We start from the raw sequence: 20,764 nt of genomic DNA, 5'->3' as shown, positions 1-20,764 counted from the left end.
TTTTTTTTACTTCTGTATTTAATTATCAAAATTTCTTTCTCTGAAGAAGGTACTGGTTTCTAACAAAGATATAAAATTCCATCTTTGGAATGTAGGTTAAGAAAACAATGTTACATTTTAAACCTAAGGAGAGTCTTGCATAGTTTTACTGTTCTGCTTACAGATTGTATTTGTAATGTGTGAGTCAGTTGGTCGATTTCTTATTCTGAAAATATTACCTTATACAGACTGACAGTTATGTATTTACTTACAAAACCAAGTGCACCAATTATTATTGGTACAAATGTAAATTTGTAATCCAGATATAAAAGCTTGGGATTTCAAAGCAGTTTATTCAGGGATGGATGGATGGATGTGTATAATTATGTATGTAAATATGATTGTGTATATGTGTATCATCATCATCTTCATTTAACAGCCATGGCCCATGCTAGATGGTTTGACAGGATCTGATGGGTCTAAGGACTGCCTCATGCTCTAGTGTATGTTTTGGCATAGTTTCTACAGTTGGATTCCGGATTCCTTTCCTAATGGCAACCACTTCATAGGATGGACTGAGGGCTTTTTTTTTCATGCTACTGGCACTAGTGATGTTGTGATGCAGTGCACATAACTAAAGAAATATCCTGGGATGGGTGGGGCACATTGGCAAGAAAATTATAAAGAAACTGATAGTTGAAATAACGCTTCATAGTATTTATTGTCAAAGCAGCACAGACACTCCTTTGTTGGTTTTGCCATCAAAAATGCAATAAACCAATGGTTGGTGCATTGCAAACCTGTAACAGAATTGTGCTCTTGTTCACAAAATACATGATATATAAACAGTACAAAATGAAAAATATAGTATAGATACAACACCAGCTTTCCAGGTGCTGATAGTCTTGAACCTCTTATAATCTGCTCTGATTTAAGAGCAGGAATTTCAAAATCCCATGGCTGCCAGACCAGTTTACTGAGTGGCCCTGTTTCACTGAACCTTGCACAGTACACTATACTAATGTACAAGTACTTATATTTGATTTAATTATTTAAGTAAATTTAGTATTGTTTAAGTTAAAGGTGACCACCCCCAGTTTAGAAAAATCAGTGACCTGGAATGGCTTTGGAAGCAAAGGTTCCAGAAAATCAATGTTATATACCTGGTATCATGTATAAAGCGCTGGTGATGATGCATCATAAAAAGCACTGGTGATGGTGCCACATAAAAAGCACTGGTGATGGTTCCACATAGCAAGCACCCAGTACACTCTGTAAAGTGGCTGGCATTAAGAAGGGTATCCCACTGCAGACAGTGGAACCTGGTGCTGCTCCTGGCCTTATCAGCTCTTAGCCTTATCAGCTCCTGTCAAACTGTTTAACCCATGCCAGCATGAAAAATGGAGTTAAATGATGATGATGTTGCTGATTGTATTTAGTGAATCTTGGTGTTTTTTTAGGCCAGTTTATGTGGAGACGCTTTCAGGATCGGCTCAGTTTTATTCAATTAGAAATTCTTATATCAAAGAATTACCAGAAGACTAATAATCAACCTTATTTGATGTTAGTTGCTATGGCTATTTTGGCCACAAGTCAGCTCTGATCGAGAAGACTTTTGATCAAAGCCATTCCAGTTGAAACTATTCCATCATTTTCCCAGGAACACATTACCTGATGTGTCCTTCCTTCATGTTCTAAGAGCACATATAACTGGAGGTAGTTATGGCTGCTGTTTATAAGAAACTGGTGAAGTCCAGAGTGGATTTCATTTACCTTTATATTCTTTTACATCTTTCAGTCACTGGAATGTGGCCATGTCAGAGCACCATCTTGAAGGATTTTAACTTAATCCTTTTGATCCTAGTACTTTTTTTTTTCTCTTTTTAAGTCTGGTACTCTTTGTTGGATTATGATACATTGTCAAAGATCACTGCTTTATGAGAAGTATGGACTTAAAAACAGTCATTGAGACAAGCATAAGCAAACTACCTCTCCTTCTCTCTCTCTCTATCCTTCTCTCTTTTTCTCTCTCTTTCTTTTTCTCTCACACACATGCATGTGTTTGTGTTTGCCTTCCCTCACCACTTAGCAACTAGTATTGGTTTGTTTACATTTCTGTGACTTAATGACTCAGCAAGAGAGACTGATAAAATAATTACCAAACTTAAAAAAAAAATAGCAAGTACTGAGGTCAATTTTGGTGGGATGAAACCCCTTCAAGACGGTACCCCAGCATGGCCAAAGTCCAATGACTGAAACAAATAAAAGATAAAAAAATATCCAGACTATGACCCTCTCAATTTCAGTTGACTTGATTAAAAGCCATAAAATGAAATGGACTAAAAATAAAAGTGAATAATAAAAAATCCAATTATTTAAGTTGCCAAGCTATGTTACTCATATTGGCGTCTGAAAATGGATGTAAAAAGTGGGAAATGGGATGAAAGAAAAATTTCAAAAAAAGTATGTAGTTATATTTATTAATGAAAATAAAATGAGAAAAAAAATTAAACTGCATATACAGCATAAAGGCTGGAGGAAATATTTAATAATAGCCGATGTGGGAATTTGTTTAAAAATAAACATTGAAAATTAGGGTGTGAGATATATACTGCTTCTCTGCCTGTATTTCTCTCTCAAACCATCTATCTATCTATCTGGCTCTGACTGTCTCTCTCTCTCTCTCGGAAGTTAGTAGAATGGAATAATATGACTTTGATATGAGACATTATTAGCGAGAAATTAAAATTAAACAATGCTGCTAAGTCAGCAAACTTTCAACAGATATTGTACACACACACACATGTATGCACATGCCTCTCTTTCTCTCACTATATATATGTGTGTGCATGCATGTATATACATATAAATATTTATACACACACAACTCTCACCCACACATATATCTAAGTATACATCTTTATATGTACATAAAAATATTCATGCACACACACACACACATACACATATGTTGTATGTATATGTATGTACATATAATTATTTATACACACATATTTCTATGTTATGAGAATGTACATATAAATATTTATATACTTGCGCAATGCACACATATCTATGAATATATATATGTATATACACATATAAATATTTATACACACAATACATATGCCTGTGTGTGTATATATATATATATATGTATGTATGTGGATGTGCATATAAATATTTATATACACACACTATACACATATCTGTGAATACATACATGTCTGAGAAGACGATTTAGTTAAACAGTTTGGGTGAAGATGGAAAAGCGACACAATCCCACCAAAATTGCAAGTGCATTGTGATCAGCAGTGTATAACAGCATCTGATGGTCTGACTGATACGGGGATGTGTACGAACATATGAATATTTATACACACAACACATATATATATGTGAGTATATATATGGATGTGGATCTACATATAAATATTTATATACACACACAGCAGACAAATATATAACATGCATATTTATATACATAATGTTCCCATTCTTTCTTTCTGTTTTTACCTAATTTTTTTTCCTAATTCTTCTCTTTTCTTCTTACCTTTCCTGCCCATTTTCTATCTGTCTTCTTACTTCCTCTTCTCACGTTTCCTCATCAAATTTGCTGTTTTATGACATATGTATTTTTTTTTAACATTGTTGCCTAACTCCTGCTATATTGTATAATGTATTCTTTGAGCAAAATAGTAAATGGTTTCCGTTCAAGATACACATACACACACACACACACACACATGCATACACACACCACCACCACCACCATCATCATTATTTAATGTCCATTTTCCAAGCTGGCATGGGTTGGACAGTTTGATAGGAGCTGTCAAGCTGGAAGATTGCACCAGGCTTTAGTTGTCTGTTTTGGCAAGATTTCTGCAGCTGCATGCCCTTCCTAACGCCGTGGGTGCTTTTTACGTGGCAACAGCGTCGGTGTGTGGATGCGTGTGTATAATTATGTGTGTGTGTGTATGAGAAGGCACGTGGCTTAGTGGTTAGGGCATTCGGCTCATGATTGTAAGGTTGTGAGTTCGATTCCCGGCGATGCGTTGTCTCCTTGAGCAAGACACTTTATTTCATGTTGCTCCAGTCCACTCAGCTGGCGAAAATGAGTTGTACTTATATTTCAAAGGGCCAGCCTTGTCACACTCTGTGTCACGCTGAATCTCCCTCAGAACTACATTAGGGGTACGCGTGTCTGTGGATTGATCAGTCACTTGCACGTTAATTTCACAAGCAGGCTGTTCCGTTGATCGTATCAGCTGGGACCTTCGACATCGTAACCGATGGAGTGCTCCATATATATATATATATATTATATATATATATATATATATATATATATATATATATATATATATATATATTTATCAAACCAATGCCAGCATGGAAAGCAGACATCAAATGTTGATGATGCACACACACACACACATGGGTGTTTGTGTTTCTCTTTGTGTTTGCTCCCCACCACTGCTTGACGACTGGAGATGGTTTGTTTACATTCCTGTAACTTAGCATTTCAGCAAAAGATCCCTGACAAAAATAAATACCTGGCTTAAAAAAGAAATTACAACTGGGGTCGATTCATACAACTAATCCCTTCAAGATAGTGCCCCAGTGTGTCCACAGTCCAATGGCTGAAACCAGCAAAAGAGAGATAAAAGACACACATGTGTGTGTGTTTTTTCTTTCTTTTTTTTTCTTTTTCTATAGTTTATCTTAACAAGGAAAAGGTTGACAGTGACTTCAAAGTGTTGGCTTAATTGATTTTGCCAGTCATCATCATTATCATCATTTAACGTCTGTCTTCCATGCTGGCATAAGATGGACAGTTTGACAGGAGCCAGCCAAATAGAAAGAAGATTACTCCAGGTTGCTGTGTCTGTTCGGCATGGTTTTTATGGCTGGACGCTCTCCTAACATCAACTGCCCTGTAGAGTGGACAGAGTGCATTTTACGTGGCACTAGTACAGGCAAGTTCAGATGTTTCCAAAATGGCAGAAAAAATGTTGATATTGACAAACATTTTGGGAGAACTGCGAGCAGCAGAACTGAGAAAAACATTGCAGATGTGCGTGCAGCTCTGAAGGGAAATCATGTGAGTTATCAGAGGATGTACAGATTAGTTACTGTTCAGTTCAGTCCATTATCACTGAAGATTTGTGTATGAGATGCATGTCTGCCAAGTTTGTGCCAAAACTGCTTTCAGCTGACCAAGAAGACACTCAGGTTTCAGTTGCACAAGATCTTGATTGTGTTGAGAACGATGAAAAATTTGCACAGGTCTCTGAGCAGGTATCGCCAAGCTTTTGGCAAAATTTGATGTAGGTTCTCTGCTCAACATTCTGTGTCATGGTCAATGCAACAGTCACATGCTACACACCTTCCCTCCAAGCATTGCTGTAAACAGCAGAAGTGAGCTAGAACATTGAAACTTAATGCACACACAGAGCAGAGTTCAAGGTCAATCTGTGCCAAGCAGCTTCACTCTGCATTCTTTAGCTTCGTTACTATGGCAACAGTCTGGATACTTATTGATCAGACCACTGTTCTTTTAAATCCCCTTGTTCAATCACAAAATCAATCGGTGTATTACTATTATTATTATTATTATTATTATTATTATTATTATTATTTCTTTCCAATGGCATGTATGTGTCGACTGAAAGGCAATAAAAGAAGGGTTAAAATATATGATCCAATTGCTTTAACATAGCATTAGGTTGGTTATATCTGGTCAAATGGAATGTCAGTTCCAGGATATGATGTTTAATGAGTTCTAAGGCTCCAGATTATGATGTAAATTATTGAATAATTCATATGCACTGTGGGAGTATTAAAGAGTTGGTCTTGATTCCATTGCCTTTTGGCGTTCAGCAATTTCACAATTGTTTTTGGTTTGTGTCCATTCTTATTTTATAAACCAACAATATCGTCTTCAGTTTCACCACCATTGTCATCATCATCATCACCATTATCATCATCATCACTACCATTATAAGCATCACCATCATTGTCATTATCACACCACCAACATCATCATCATCAGCTCATCATTTTTGTGTCTACTTTCCTGTTCTGGCAAAAGGTTTGTATGTATGATTCAGCATTGCATCTTCTCACTTATCATGGTGCTTCATCATTTCTTTTGCGATGCTACACATCCCCAGACTGGAATTCACCACTTCCTCCTACCAACTTCTTTGATTCTCCTCCTTTTCTTCCACAGGCTTCTTCCTCTAGCATCATTTCACACTTTTTCCTGCACTCTCATCCACATGGTCCATAGTCTTCTCTCTTGCACACTACAGCTGATTGATACCTGTAATACACAGTTTTTCTCTAAGCACAAGTGCAGCCCATCACCCATGCAGACTGACTCTATACATTGAACAAAGCATGCTTGCTTCATTTCTTTCCAAGCTTGGGCTGTGCGGTAATAAAAATCGAAATTGAAGGATTTTTAGTTGAATAAATTGATCCCAATATTTATTTTTCTTTAAATTCTGGTATTTGTTCTAGCAACCATTTTTGCCAAACCACTAAGTTATGGAGATGTAAATTCACCAACACCAGTTGTGAAGCAGTGATAGGGGACAAACAAAAATGCATGCACATAGATATCTATATTTATGCATATATATATATAATATGACATGCGTAAGCTCATGAGGAATGAAGCCAGTATGCTCCGATGGATGTGTAATGTCAGTGTACTTACTCGACAGAGTGTTAGTTCCTTGAGAGAAATGTTGTACCTAAGAAGCATCAGTTGTGGTGTGCAAGAGAGACGATTGCGCTGGTATGGTCTAGTGGCGAGAATGGATGAAGATAGGTGTGTGAGAAAGTGCCAATCCCTAGCAGTTGAGGGAACCCGTGGAAGAGGCAGACCCAGGAAAACCTGGGACAAGGTGGTGAAGCACGACCTTCGAACGTTAGGTCTCACCATGGAAATGACTAGAGACCGAGACCTATGGAAGTATGCTGTGCGTGAGAAGACCCGGCAAGACTAGTGAAGCCATAACCCGTGGCCCCTACCTGGGACGTAGTCAGTCTACCTGTGCATACCTTCCTGCTTGTGACACTTGTGAAGACCTGTTGAGGCAAGTGAAAATCAAATCAAATCAAACCAAATCAAAATAGATGAACATCAATGGAATTTGTATCCTTGTGGTACCAGTGCCGGTGGCACATAAGAAAACCATCCGAACGGGACCGTAGCCAGTACCGCATCGACTGGCCTCCATGCTGTGGGCACGTAACAAACACCATCTGATTGTGGCCGTTCGCCAGCCTCGTCTGGCACCTGTGTCGGTGGCACATAAGAAAACACCGAAAACACCATCCGAGCGTGGCCGTCTGCCAGCCTCGTCTGGCACCTGTGTCGGTGGCACATAAAAAACACCATCTGAGCGTGGCCGTCTGCCAGCCTTGTCTGGCACCTGTGTCGGTGGCACATAAAATCACCCACTACACTTTCGGAGTGGTTGGCGTTAGGAAGGGCATCCAGCTGTAGAAACACTGCCAGATCTGACTGGCCTGGTGCAGCCTTCGGGCTCGCCAGACCCCAGTTGAACCGTCCAACCCATGCTAGCATGGAAAGCGGACGTTAAACGATGATGATAGATATATGTATAGACACAAACACAACCGGCTTCTTTCAGTTTCCATCTGTCAAATCCACTCACAGGGCTGTTGTGAGACTGAGGCTTTATTAGAAGACACTTGACCAAGCTGCTACTTAGTGGGACTGAACCTAGAACCATGTGGCTAGGAAGCAAACTTCTTTACTACACGGCCGCACTTGTGCCTCTAAATGCTGTTCCTTCTCTTACACTAAGTGTATAAGCCGAATGACTCACTGGCTCTGAAAATTTATTATAAACAATCTCCCAGCTGTTTTGAGCTCAGGATACTATGGATTGCTAATAATACATTTCCTTTTGGGTACCAATTCAATATTCCTGACAACAACCATCACCACATCCACCACCATCACCACCACCACCACCACCACCAATACCATCACCACAGCAACTAGCAGAATATAACTGCAGCAACTGTAACAACTACAACAAACAGTTACAATTATTTAGAGCAACAACAGAAATAGCAACTGTTGCAAATATAATAGCGAAAATGATAAAAAGTTGTTCCACGAACCATGTATAAATAATTTTCAATAGGGTGATATGGATATTTTGTGGTCAGATATCTTTTATCAGATATGGTATGAGTCAGTTTTCTGTGTTCTATTATAGTCCGATAGGCTGACAGATGTACTGTGATTAGTCACATGTTGGATTATGGTAGCTGGTAGGTAGCTTTACTAGTAAACATTCACCCCCAAGCTGTGTGGTAAGAAGCTTGTTTCACAACCACATGGTTCCAGGTTCAGTTCCACTGCATGGCGCTTTGGCCAAGTGTCTTCTACTCTCAGGCCGACCAAAGCCTTGTGAGTGGATTTGGTAGACGGAAACTGAAAGAAGCCAGTTATATATATATATATATATATATGTATGTATGCATGTATTTATGTATGTGTGTCTTTGTTTGTCCCTGTAACTCAGCAGTTTGGCAAAAGAGGTCGATAGAATAAGTACTAGGCTTACAAAGAATAAGTCCTGGGGTTGATTTCTTTAATTATAACCCTTTAAGGCAGTGCACCGGTATGGCTGCAGCCAAATGACTGAAATAAATAAGAGAATATATATATATAAGACATGTATAAGGTAGTGCTCCAGCATGGCCACAGTCAAATGACTGAAACAAGTAAAAGAATAAAAGAATATATATATGCCGGTAAATAAGATGTGAGTAAAAACTTCATAGAAGCTTGTCCAGTTTTGGCTACTCGATGTCATCATACTGTGGAAATGCTCCTGCTCCAGGATAAACATCAGGCATTCCATAATATCCATTGGATTTATATAGAGTTTATATATTTCGGGTATGCATTCTCACTGAGTGAAATGGTGGTAGGATCTAACAAAGGACATATTTAAATTGTCACTTGAAGAAGTGTTTTTTATACCTTGTTTTTTACACATCTCACCAATGTACTATGAGTGTAAAAATGTGTTGAAACAATTGTAGTGATTTTAAATAAACAATGTTATTCATTCGATTTTGTGTGTGTGTGTATTCTTTTATTCTTTTACTTGTTCCAGTCATTTGACTGTGGCCATACTGGAGCACTGCCTTGAAGGGTTTTAGTCGAACAAATTGACCCCAGGACTTGTTTTTTAAAGCCTAGTACTTATTCTATCAGTCTCTTTTGCCGAGCACAAACACACCAACACCAGTTGTTAAGAGGTTGTGGTGGGGACAAACAAAGACACACACATATACAAGATGCAGTGAATAAATTATCTAAATTATACAAAAATGAAAATAACACTGACAGAATAAATTTATTCACTAAAATTGCCATTGGCTTCAACCATGGCCTCCAGATGACTTCGGAATCTCCTGCATCTCTTCTGGATGGTCTCCTTGTTAAGGTTGGTGAATGCTGCCATAATTCTTGCCTTCAGTTCATCTTTGGTGTTACAAGGAGTTTTGTTGGTCTCTCGCTCAACTGTGCCCCACCAAGGGGGTTGCAGTCTGGGGAGTTAGGTGGCCAGATGTTAGGGGTGATGTGGTTACAGAAATTGTCTGACAACCATTATTGGGTTCTCCTGCTTGTGCGGCATGGTGCAGAGTCTTGTTACCAGAAATAGGATCTTCCAGCAGCCAACCTCTTGATCCAGAGCAGCACTACCCCCTCCAGGCACTTGATGTAGGCTTCCATGTTGAGTCTGAGGCCATGTGGGAAGATGAATGGATGTATAACATCGCCATCACTAGTGATCACTCCAAACACCATGATGTTGACTGGATGTTTGATTTTTATCACTCTCGGTGCATGTTTTTGGGACACAGTAAGCCAGTGGTTGTTCTGTGTGTTCACCATCTGATCCTGGCAGAGATTTTTCTCATCTGAGAAAAACCAAAGCATGTTCAGTTGGAGGGGATGCTTGAGTTTGTTCAAAAGCTTTGTAGCATGGTCTTTCCTCTTGTCCTTGATGACTTGGGACTAAAATTGGCCCTTTCTCATGTTGCATGAGGAATACCGAATGTCTTCATGCACTGATAAGAAAATCAGACACTCCCATATCCCTGGCGATAGACCTGATTGACATGGAGGGATTGTTGTCAATCATGGCTTGGATCTCACCAATAAATTCAGGAATTCTTTCCTTATCAGAACGATCAGACTGAGTTTTCTGAGGTGCTGTACCTTCATAAACACCATTAGACTCACCCAACTCTTTCCGAATCCTCTGCACTGTCCTCAAATTGACACCCAAACGCTCTGAAATGTTCGTATTAGAGGTTCCGGTATGAATACCAAGCAATACAGCATATTATTTCCAAATTTCTGGCAGAGTGAATCGCATCATGATGGTGTTTTTCTCAAAAACGGTGCCCAACTGACCCTACTATATTGTGTAGTTGACAAAATCAAAAACAATATGCAAAATTAAGAATATAAAATGGCAACAATTTACCCATCACACCGTGTGTGTCTGTGTGTATGTATATATATATATATATATATATATATATACATATACAACTGTCCAATGAATGAGAACGTGAAACTCAGAGTAACAGGTTTTGTTGAATTTTCTGCTGCTTTAAATAAAGTATATATATATATATATATATATATATATATATATATATATATATATATATATATATATATATATACACACATACACAACTTATAAACAAGGACAAAGGAAATTTCAATGCCAAATATGCCGAAATAGACTTAATCATCAATAACCATATAATTATATGGTTATTGATGATGATTAAGTCTATTTCGGCATATTTGGCATTGAAATGTTTTTCTTTTGCCCTTGTTTATAAGTTGTTTATAAATTTAACCTTTAATGGTATTTTTTCTAATATGCTGGCCATTGATAAAATTTTTTCGAAAATTTTATCCTATATATATAATATATATATATATATATAATATATATATATATATAATATATATATATTTCTTTTTTTATGGCTGCCCCCTCGTTATCGAGTATGGCCATTGCACGAAGCTTAACTGTTACTGGTGCTATGATCGATTGTGAATTTTTAGCCCAGCTAAAGATCTACAAGGTCTTGTACAAAATTGGCAGGCAACTAAAACCTTTACTGGTAATAGCCGGCTGTATTTGTAACTGGGCTTCATGTAACACATACATACTCACACAAACACACAGTGGGCTTCTTTTAGTTTCCGTCTGGCAAATCCATTCACAAAGTTTTGGTCAGCTCAAGGCTATAGTACAAGACATTTGCCCAAGGTGCCATGCAGTGGGACTGAACCCAGAACCATGTGATTGGGAAGCAAGCTTCTTACCACACAGCCATATGTTTTAGAGTAGTGGATCTCAAATCACAAAGCTATGAATAGTAGAATGTAAATTGAGAAACCCTTTTGGATAGAAAAAGTTAAAGGCTACCCATGGGACTTGAACCTACATCTCCTGTAGATAGGACAGTAGTTCTGCCATTAGAAACTAAAGCAATCCTTTGAATTTCCTTATCCATTTTAATAACTTTATTCTTACCAACAAGAATTGTACGTTGTCAATGTCATAAGAATTTATAAACTTTTGAGACGGTAAAATAATTCTTTTTTTTATATGGAACAGTGGATCTTGAAGCACATAAAGCTATAAAAGAAAAGCATGTAGATATTGGGCTGAAAAATCTTTATGGGTGGAAAAAGTCAAAGGTGTTTAGCCTGTAGCATGGAAAATGGTTGTTCAATGTTGACAAAGATCTGAGCTGCCCTGTAGCTGCAAAACAACATATAACATCTTCAGCAAACATTTGTTTACAATCATCCAAACATAATGGTGGTACAGAAACACATTTTACCTTGGTATTTTTTAGCATCTTATCAGTTTGATTTTTTTTGCTTTGATTTTTTTTGTTTCTAACTCACAGTATCTTCTATAAAATGCATCAAAACAGTACCCTAAAAAAAATCATATACCAACCATATTTTCCAGCATACAAGACAACATACTATATAGAGTAAACATTCAAATACTGTTTCTATCTTTCCAAATCCTGTTACATTCTACATGGAAGTTTTGTTCTTCCAAAGCTGTCTTGGTGTGTAAGTCAACCTACCTTTTTTGGCTGTATATTTTGGTCAGAAAATTTTGGCCAGAAAATATGATAATTATGTATTGCTACTTGTTTGATTTCCAGATAAAATAAATGACTGTTCTTTTGTTTCTAGATATACCAAAATCTATTTGGCTCCTTCTAAAGAATTCCATTTACCTCATCACTTGCCTTGGTATATGTTGTGAGTTCTCAATTGTCAGTGGATTTGTTACTTTCCTGCCAAAATATTTTGAAACCCAGTTTGGAAGCTCTACCTCAGTCGCTAATCTATTTACAGGTGAGACACTTTTACTGTGATGTTTCAATCTTGTTTTAATTGGGAAATCATTTGAAAGTTTGCTTCAGTCCCACTGCATGGCACTTTGGGCAAGTGTCTTCTACTTTAGCCTCGGGGCAACCAAAGCTTTGTGAGTGGATTTGGTAGACGGAAACTGAAAGAAGCTACAAAGGCGGCGAGCTGGAAGAAACGTTAGCACGCCAGGCGAAATGCTTAGCAATATTTCATCTGCCGTTACATTCTGAGTTCAAATTCCACCAAGGCCGACTTTGCCTTTCATCATTTTGGGGTTGATAAATTAAATACCAGTTATGTACTGGGGGGGGGGGTGATTTAATTGGCTTAATCCCTTTGTCTGTCCTTGTTTGTCCCCTCTATGTTTAGCCCCTTGTGGGCAATAAAGAAATAAGAAACTGAAAGAAGCTGCCACTTGACAACCAGCGTTGGTGTGTTTATGTCCCTGTAACTTAGTGGTTCAGCAAAAGAGACAGCTAGCATAAGTGCCAGGCTAAAATAAAAATAATAAGTACCAGGGTCAATTCATACAACTGAAAATTCTTCAAGGTGATACCCCAGTATTGCCACAGTTTAATGACTGAAACAAATAAGATAAAATATTCCATGCTATCCATGAGATAATCGGCTTGGCCTGGTCAAATGGAGAAAGTATGTTACAACAGAATAGCTTCCTTAGTGCCGGTCATATTATTTGAACATGTTACCCTAATTTCCTGTTAGGTTTATTGCTGTCTGGAATGCAATCTAAAATAGAAAAGACATTTTACCTTTTACTTTTGTAGTGTTGGGTTTAATGGGGAAAATAATTACATTGAGTGGATTTAGCAACCGGAAATGTTTTAATAGTAAAGAATATGGTATTGATATGTTTTACATGAGGTATCAACACACATTAGTTAGCTGTGCCATTATGTACAGCTCAGAAAGAAATATGCTGTGTCAGTTTATGCTGGCTAAGGTGTATATTCATTTAACTCTTTAGTATTTAAACCGGCCATATCAAGCCTAAATATTTTTACCAGTTTTATGCTTAAACTGACCAGATCTAGCCTCTCACATTTCTCCTATAATGTCATTTTAAAAATAAACAATCACATCATTGAAATATCGAAGCTACAAGACAACATGATAAATTCGAAACAATGTGAATAAATAAGCATCATATTCAATAGAGAATAATTTGAATATGAAAGGGTTAAACTATGATGTTTACAAGCAATTCTTTCACACTGGATTGTGTGTTTTCCAATTTTATCCCAGTCTGAATCTATCATTATAATATAATGATATAGTGAGCTTATTGTATACACTACTCAATAGCACTACAATTCACCAGAAAAAGTAGCCATAAGTGTATGAACAGTACATAGACTAATGCACAGGAAGTGAATCATTTAAAGAAAAAAGAAAGAAGTAAAAAGGGGGCATCATGTGTACTGTTGGCGAATTTCAGGGAGCATGGAAGTTTTGAAGGATGTAGTGTCCTGACTGCTAACAACTATTTATAAGGATTTTCCTTAGACTCCTTTGTGGGTTGTTTAAGTAGTATAATTCATATTTCAGTTTTAATTCATTTGAATTTCAAAACTAAAAGCTACATGATTACTGAAATTGCCATAGTCATGACATTCTGTTTCCATTCAAAGTTACTTTACAGCAAGAGTGAAACTGAATTTCAACCCTTTTGATACCAACCCGCCTGAGACTGACTCAGGTCTCATGACGTAAACTTACTGTTTTAAAATAGTCTAAATAAAAATCTTCCTTCAAAATTTTATGTTAATTTGTTCCAGACCCCAGCTTAATAATGAGAAAGGTATTTTCGAAATACTTCATTATCTTAAAAATTAATTGGAAGAAAGGCAACAATTGATGTTGGTGTGTTTACATCCCTGAAACTTAGCGGTTCAGCAAAAGCGACTTATAGAATAAGTACTAGGCTTACAAAGCATAAGTCCTGAGGTCAATTTCTTCGACTAAAGGCGGTGCACCAGCATGGCCACATTCAAATGAATGAAACAAGTCAAATAACATGTTGACAGAAATATAGTAACAAAAGGGCTAATCAAGGATGCTTGTTGTTAGTATGGCTGTAATCAGATCTGGTATTACTGATTTCCGTTTTTGATGCAGTGTCTGGTGATGTCTTCACATTTTCTTTAATATCTATTTGCTATGAACACCAGATTTATGGAGTCAAATGCACATTTCAGTCCTGCTACTGTTCTTCTACTCCCAGTGAGTCAGTAACACTTTTAATAATAATAATAATGATAATGAAATTAATTGTATACAGTGCTCAGGTGCACCACAACTTGTCAGAAAGTGCATATAAAGTACATGCAGTAATGTAGAAATGTCTGGAAAGCGAACAATGTATGAGTCAGATACATGCTTGTGTGTGTCTTTTCTGTGGATCTTTTACGGCTGTAGTCTTTTTTATGTCTCTTCCTTCAAGTAAATCCTCTGATCAAGGGGCTTTTCTCCTTGTTTGCACAACGTCTTATAAATTCCTTATAATTGACATGAGATTTAAATTATAGTCAGGATTTATGCTAGACTGGCAATGCTTAAGTAACGAGCATATTTGCCATAACAGTCTACTTGAGATGTTTCCAGTTCAGGTAGAACTACTTCAGGCGTGAGCTGTCTGTTTCAATTTTCTTATGCAAATGAAATGAAATTCGATCTTGAATGGTAATTTATAATTATGACATTTGGTCGTCACTCTTTTCTTAAAATAATTTCCTTTGTTCTATTAACTTTACAGGTGGAATTGGTATTCCTGGTGCTGTTGTTGGAATCCTTATTGGAGGCTGTGTACTTCGTCGTTTTCAACTCTGTCCAAAAGGTTAATGTAATTCGATTTCAGTTAATTTAAACCCTTATAATTATTATGTATGTTTACAGTTGCTGGTGACATTTATAATGAAATCAAACACGCGGTTCAAAATAAAGGGAAGAAACTGTTGCCAGTTAGAAGAGTTACTTCCCTTCGTATTTGATGACGTGTAAGACGCATACTTTTTATCCCAAAAAGGTGTCTCAAAAAAATCATCCCAGGTCCTGTACAAAGTTTTGCCTCCTATAAGTTTTAATGCCCTAAAAAATTTTTCGTGAGTATGCGCAGCAGAAATTAGAAAGCCTATTACGAGTACCGTCTTCAGAGGCCTCACACAGGCCTATGTATGCTGGGACTCTAAATAAATACTATAGGACCCTGTACATAGATTTGCTTAGGAGCCTACAATGCTGCTAGGACAATATACTCCTCTCACTTTCAGTGTCTTCATATTCTGGTCAAATATAAAAACTGAGTCGGACAAAAAAAAAAGTGTAAGCCCATGAGGCTGGATGGTGACTGTAAAGAATAAATAAATGTTATTCCTAAAAATGAGATTTCCAGCAACTCCATATTATTCTGTCTTTAATGATCTAAGAATGATAAAAATGATTCTACATAGTAAACGTTTACCTCTATTTTCAGTGACAACCATTTTGACTAATACTAGTAATCTGTTATGTTCTTGAGAAAAGTTTGAACATCACAGAGTCCCATTTTAGATACCATTTTAATCCCTACACAACTTTGACACTAAGAAAAAATTAAAAATTAAATAAAACGTATATTGACTTCTATATTTTAGAAACGAATGACATTCAATTGCTTTTAATTGATTGGTGCCAACATTCTGGGTTCAAATTCTGATGATGTCGACTTTGTCTTTCATCCTTTCGGAGTCAATAAAAAAAAAGGTACCCAGTTAAATACTGGGGTTGATAGTCAACAAGACCCCCACCCCTCACAAAATTTCAGGCATTGTGCCTATAGCAGAAAGGATTATTATTATTATTATTATTAATATTATTAACGCAGCAAGCTCACAGAATCATTAGGAGAAATGCTTAGCAGCATTTTGTCTGTCTACATTCTGAGTTCAAATTCTGCCTTTCCAGGGCTGATAAAGTCAAGTACATGTTGAAGACTGGGGTTGATATTATCAACTTACGCTGTCCCTGAAATTGCTGACCTTATGCCAAATTTGAAATTAAGGCTTGCAGCTTATGGTCCCATGCTATATGTTCTCTTCAACTATCTAATACTTTCTCAACGATTCTGGCCATGTCAAGGAGGCAAACTTTTTGCAACAGTTCTATTGTGCACCCTATTCCCATTTCACATATATTTTTACAAAGGCGGCGATCTGGCAGAATTGTTAGCACACCAGGTGAAATGCTTAGCAGTATTTCCTCTGTCGCTATGTTCTGAGTTCAAATTCTGCCAAGGCTGACTTTGCCTTTCATCCTTTCAAGGCCAATAAATTGAGTACCAGTCAAGTACTGTGGTCAATGTGATCGATTGTCTCCCTCCCCCCAAATCTAGGACTTGTGCCTATAGTAGAAAAGATTATTATTATTATTATTATTTTGTTTTTACAGGGGCCATACAGATGACTCTAATTCTTGATATCCTTGCGCTGAGTGGATATATCCTTTTCTTCTTCCTTGGATGTGATAACTTAAAAATAGCTGGTGCAACATTTCCATATTTCAATAGGTCAGTGATATTTTGTTTCTCTTTAAGTGTAATTAGTCATTATAAATCTTTATTTCACTTTTTGCATTTTTCAGACATCTAATTAGAAAACATTGTTATTTTAATTATATATACTTTTACTCATTACAGTCACTCGACTTCAACCATGCTGGGGCATTCTTTTATTCTTATGAGATGGTATGGTGTGAGTTGAAGGAGATTTGGTTGCTATTTCTAGTAGATTAAACGATCATTTAGCTGTTCTCTTATTGGCTCGTGAACACACATGTAGCCCATGCTCTTAACCACATATGGCATAGTGGTTAAGAGCACGGGATACTAACCCCAAGATTCCGAGTTTGATTCCAGGCAGTGACCTGAATAATAATAATAATAACAACGACAACAACATCGATCAATACCTTAGGAATGAGAACCCAAGTTCGAAATTTCCCCAAGACACCCGATGAAGGCTGGAGGGTATATCAGCTGAAACGTTGTGTTAACAACAAACAAGATGAGGACAAATATTCGTAAATAATGTAAATAATGTACATAATTCCTCATCTCTTAAATATAGAACTGAAAGGTTTGCCATATCCTGATCTATATTATTTTACACTTTCTTTGTTAGTAAGTCCACACAGTGAAAAGATTGGTTGGGCTATGGTCTATGACTGCTCTTTTCTGTACCCTTTCAGTATAAACAATTCTGAGAGAAAGATGGAGAAGTTTAACTCTGATACTTCATTTAGTAACATAAAAGAACATAAGGCAAAACCGGTTTCAGTTGGATTTTGAACTTAGTCTAGAGAGCCAGCACAAGTACTGCAAAACATTCTACCTGATACTTTAATGTCACTTTACCAGTTCATGAAACATTTACAGTGGCAAGTCAGTGAGTAAGCCTATACGTGGCCAATTTATCTGCTAGAAATAAAAACTAAATATCCTTTAAATCACACCTTATGTTTGAAAAGGAAGGACTTGTTGGGTGATACCATTTTAGATTCATCATCTTTGTTTTAAAATCTACCTTTCCATGTTTATATGGGTCAGACAGTCTTATTGAGGTAGATTTTCTGCCATTACAAAGGAGTCTAAAACCAGCTATTCTTTAAACTTCTGTTTGACAGAGTTCTCATTACTAAATCTATCAAAGAATTAAAGAAGAATTTGCAAAAGTAAAAGTCTAGAAATGAATGGTCTTCAAATATAACCAGTCAACACAAAAAGTTTATTTAGCAGGAAAGAATACTTGACTCTCAAGTAGTGTTTCTCAGCTGGGGCCCATATAAGAATTTTTTTGTTGTTAAAATTTATGTGCAATAAAGTGGTTATACTTCTACAATGCACAAAATATTTCAATCTTTTCTAATATTTAATTTTAAAAATGCAGTAGGATTTTTGAGACCGCGACCTGTTCACTGAGGTCGCAGTCTCAAAGTGATGTAAATATTTTGGCAAATTAAATTTAAGCATTGAAGTGAATCTAATGGTTTTTGTATGTTTTTAAATGGCTTACAAAAACCTTCCATGCTGCAATTGTTTTTGTGTCAGCACACGATCTCAGATCAGATCACTTGCTATGCAAATACATTTCCGTAAATAGGATTTTTAAATATATATTGAATGGCTATGGAGGTCCAGTAGAAATGGCTGAGAACTACTGCATTAAGGAATACTCTACTATTGTCCAACCTATGTAAGCATGAAAAAACTGTATATAAAATGATGATGTATATTCGATGGGATGATGGAATTGGTGTATCTAAAAAAATTTTTAAAATTTAAAAAAAAACTCTTGGAATACCAAAAGATTACACTCTTTTCAGTCATGTTGTCTTTGCCTTTCCTCCTCGGTTAATATAATCAACAAAAATCTCTTGCAGCAGTGCTCAAGCATGGCTGTAGTCCAGTGACTGAAACTGGTGAAAAAGGAAGAATTAGAAATGTAAACTATCTAGGGTTGAAAATAGTTTTGTTTTCTTCTATTTTGGTATCTGAGATTCAGTTTTTTTTCCTTATATTTAGCACTGGTCACAAGATAATGGAGGCAAACTTGACATCAGCTTGTAACTCTAACTGTGACTGTTCTCCAAATCACCTCGAACCAATCTGTGGAATAAACGGTATCACTTATTTCTCACCCTGTCACGCTGGCTGTACCAATTATTACGTCAATCATAACAATGCATATCATTCCACAGTAAGTACAACTTACCTCCCTTGATCTTCTAAATTTTTTCTTTTTTAAATAAAATATTTTCAATGATACAACAATGCACTATAATACAAACAATAGACTATAATAACTGTTGTAATTTAATCATCCATAGTCTAATATGATATTTTGGAATAAAATTCCTTCTTCAGATTTCCCTAGGAATCGCTGCTATAATCGGTTTTCCTTTCTTGTTAGCAAATCGTAATGGTTGTTAGATCGTTACGTCACTCTCTTCTTTAGAGAATTGTCAGCACCATCTACTTATAACTTGGACGTCTTTTGCAGAATTCGATACTGTGCTGTTCAATATATCCATTATTGACTACCCTGTTTCATATTTTGTTTTTTAATTTATATTAAATATCACAGTTAAGGCTGAGTTGGAATATTGCTTTCTTATTTCATACATTTGTTTTTTATTTTGAAAATGACTCTCCACCACAGTGCTGTCTTAGCAACATTATAGGTCCCTGCACCAATTATTGCACTGGGCTCTAGTATTTACTTCCTGACAACACACCACAGCATACATATATCAGAACCAGGCCCCCTAGACCTGTGAGTGTAGCACTAGACATACTTTTGGGGGGTCAGTTTCTGTCTCTTTTATCACCATTTATTTTTTTCTTTCTTGTGATTTCATCTTCTAATTTGGTGCCTTTACCAAAGTATGAACCTCTTCTTTCAGTGTCAAACAAGCTTTAGTGTGAAGTTTGTTCATAATATCTCTACTAGCTTTACATGATATACTTACAATACTTCTGAGACAAATCATGTGGGAACAAAGAAATATTTGATTCTGAAATATTTTTAACCAACATAAGAATCTCCTCCAGCTTGGTGTCTTGTATTTTAAATAATCAAAGACAAATTCCCAGACTCTATTGAGGAAGGATGTGCTCTGACTGGCTGACTTAATCTTGGTACTCAGAGAGAGGAGGAAGGTGAAGCCACTTGTGGTTACTCATTGATTTTTTAATGGAACTTCACTTCATTCTTGGCTCTTTTCCTTGTTTCTATACTGGTCAGTTGGTTAAGAAAAATAATTTTGTAATAGAAACTAGATCACTTCACTAATGATTGGTTCCATATCTAAATGGAAAATCAGTATGAAATTTGTTGCGTCGATGACAATGAAGTAGGCTAGCCCAATATGTAGATATAAAGGGAGAAGTCCAGACTTTGAGGAGTTGAGTAGAGGTCATCCGAATGTGCGATATAACAAAATTTGAACCTGTCTGTTGGGTGAAGTATTGTAGGTCTGAATTTCATAACCACGAAAGACATTTCATCATGGAAATGTATTTGTGGATTGCTGATGTGCATAGGCTTGGGAGCAGGAGATGCAAGGGGTGTGAATGCATCCCCTAAACTTTTTGAGGAGCAATGAAAACACTTTGAACATCACCAAAACGAATGAGTGTAAAAACATTTTTGGACTGATTTGAAACATTACTTTTCCATTATTGAGTTTATCTGGTTTGATTGATGTGCAAGTGTAATAATAATCATGATGATG

The 20,764-nt window shown here is 36.6% G+C and overlaps 1 protein-coding gene across 1 annotated transcript in view; it reads left to right on the top strand.

Moving 5' to 3' along the window:
- Window positions 1–20,764, top strand: part of LOC115215738 (solute carrier organic anion transporter family member 5A1) — a 164,384-nt gene that overhangs the window by 132,617 nt on the left and 11,003 nt on the right. The window contains exons 4-7 of the mRNA XM_029785032.2: window positions 12,299–12,463; window positions 15,252–15,332; window positions 16,922–17,039; window positions 19,053–19,227. Coding sequence (XP_029640892.1) covers window positions 12,299–12,463; window positions 15,252–15,332; window positions 16,922–17,039; window positions 19,053–19,227 — 539 coding nt within the window. The remainder of the gene's footprint in view (window positions 1–12,298; window positions 12,464–15,251; window positions 15,333–16,921; window positions 17,040–19,052; window positions 19,228–20,764) is intronic.

This window comes from Octopus sinensis, linkage group LG9 (genome assembly GCF_006345805.1).
Source record: "Octopus sinensis linkage group LG9, ASM634580v1, whole genome shotgun sequence".
NCBI classification, from domain to species: domain Eukaryota; kingdom Metazoa; phylum Mollusca; class Cephalopoda; order Octopoda; family Octopodidae; genus Octopus; species Octopus sinensis.
The sequence above is the reverse complement of the archived record's forward strand: the minus strand, read 5'-3'. Positions and strand labels throughout refer to the sequence as shown.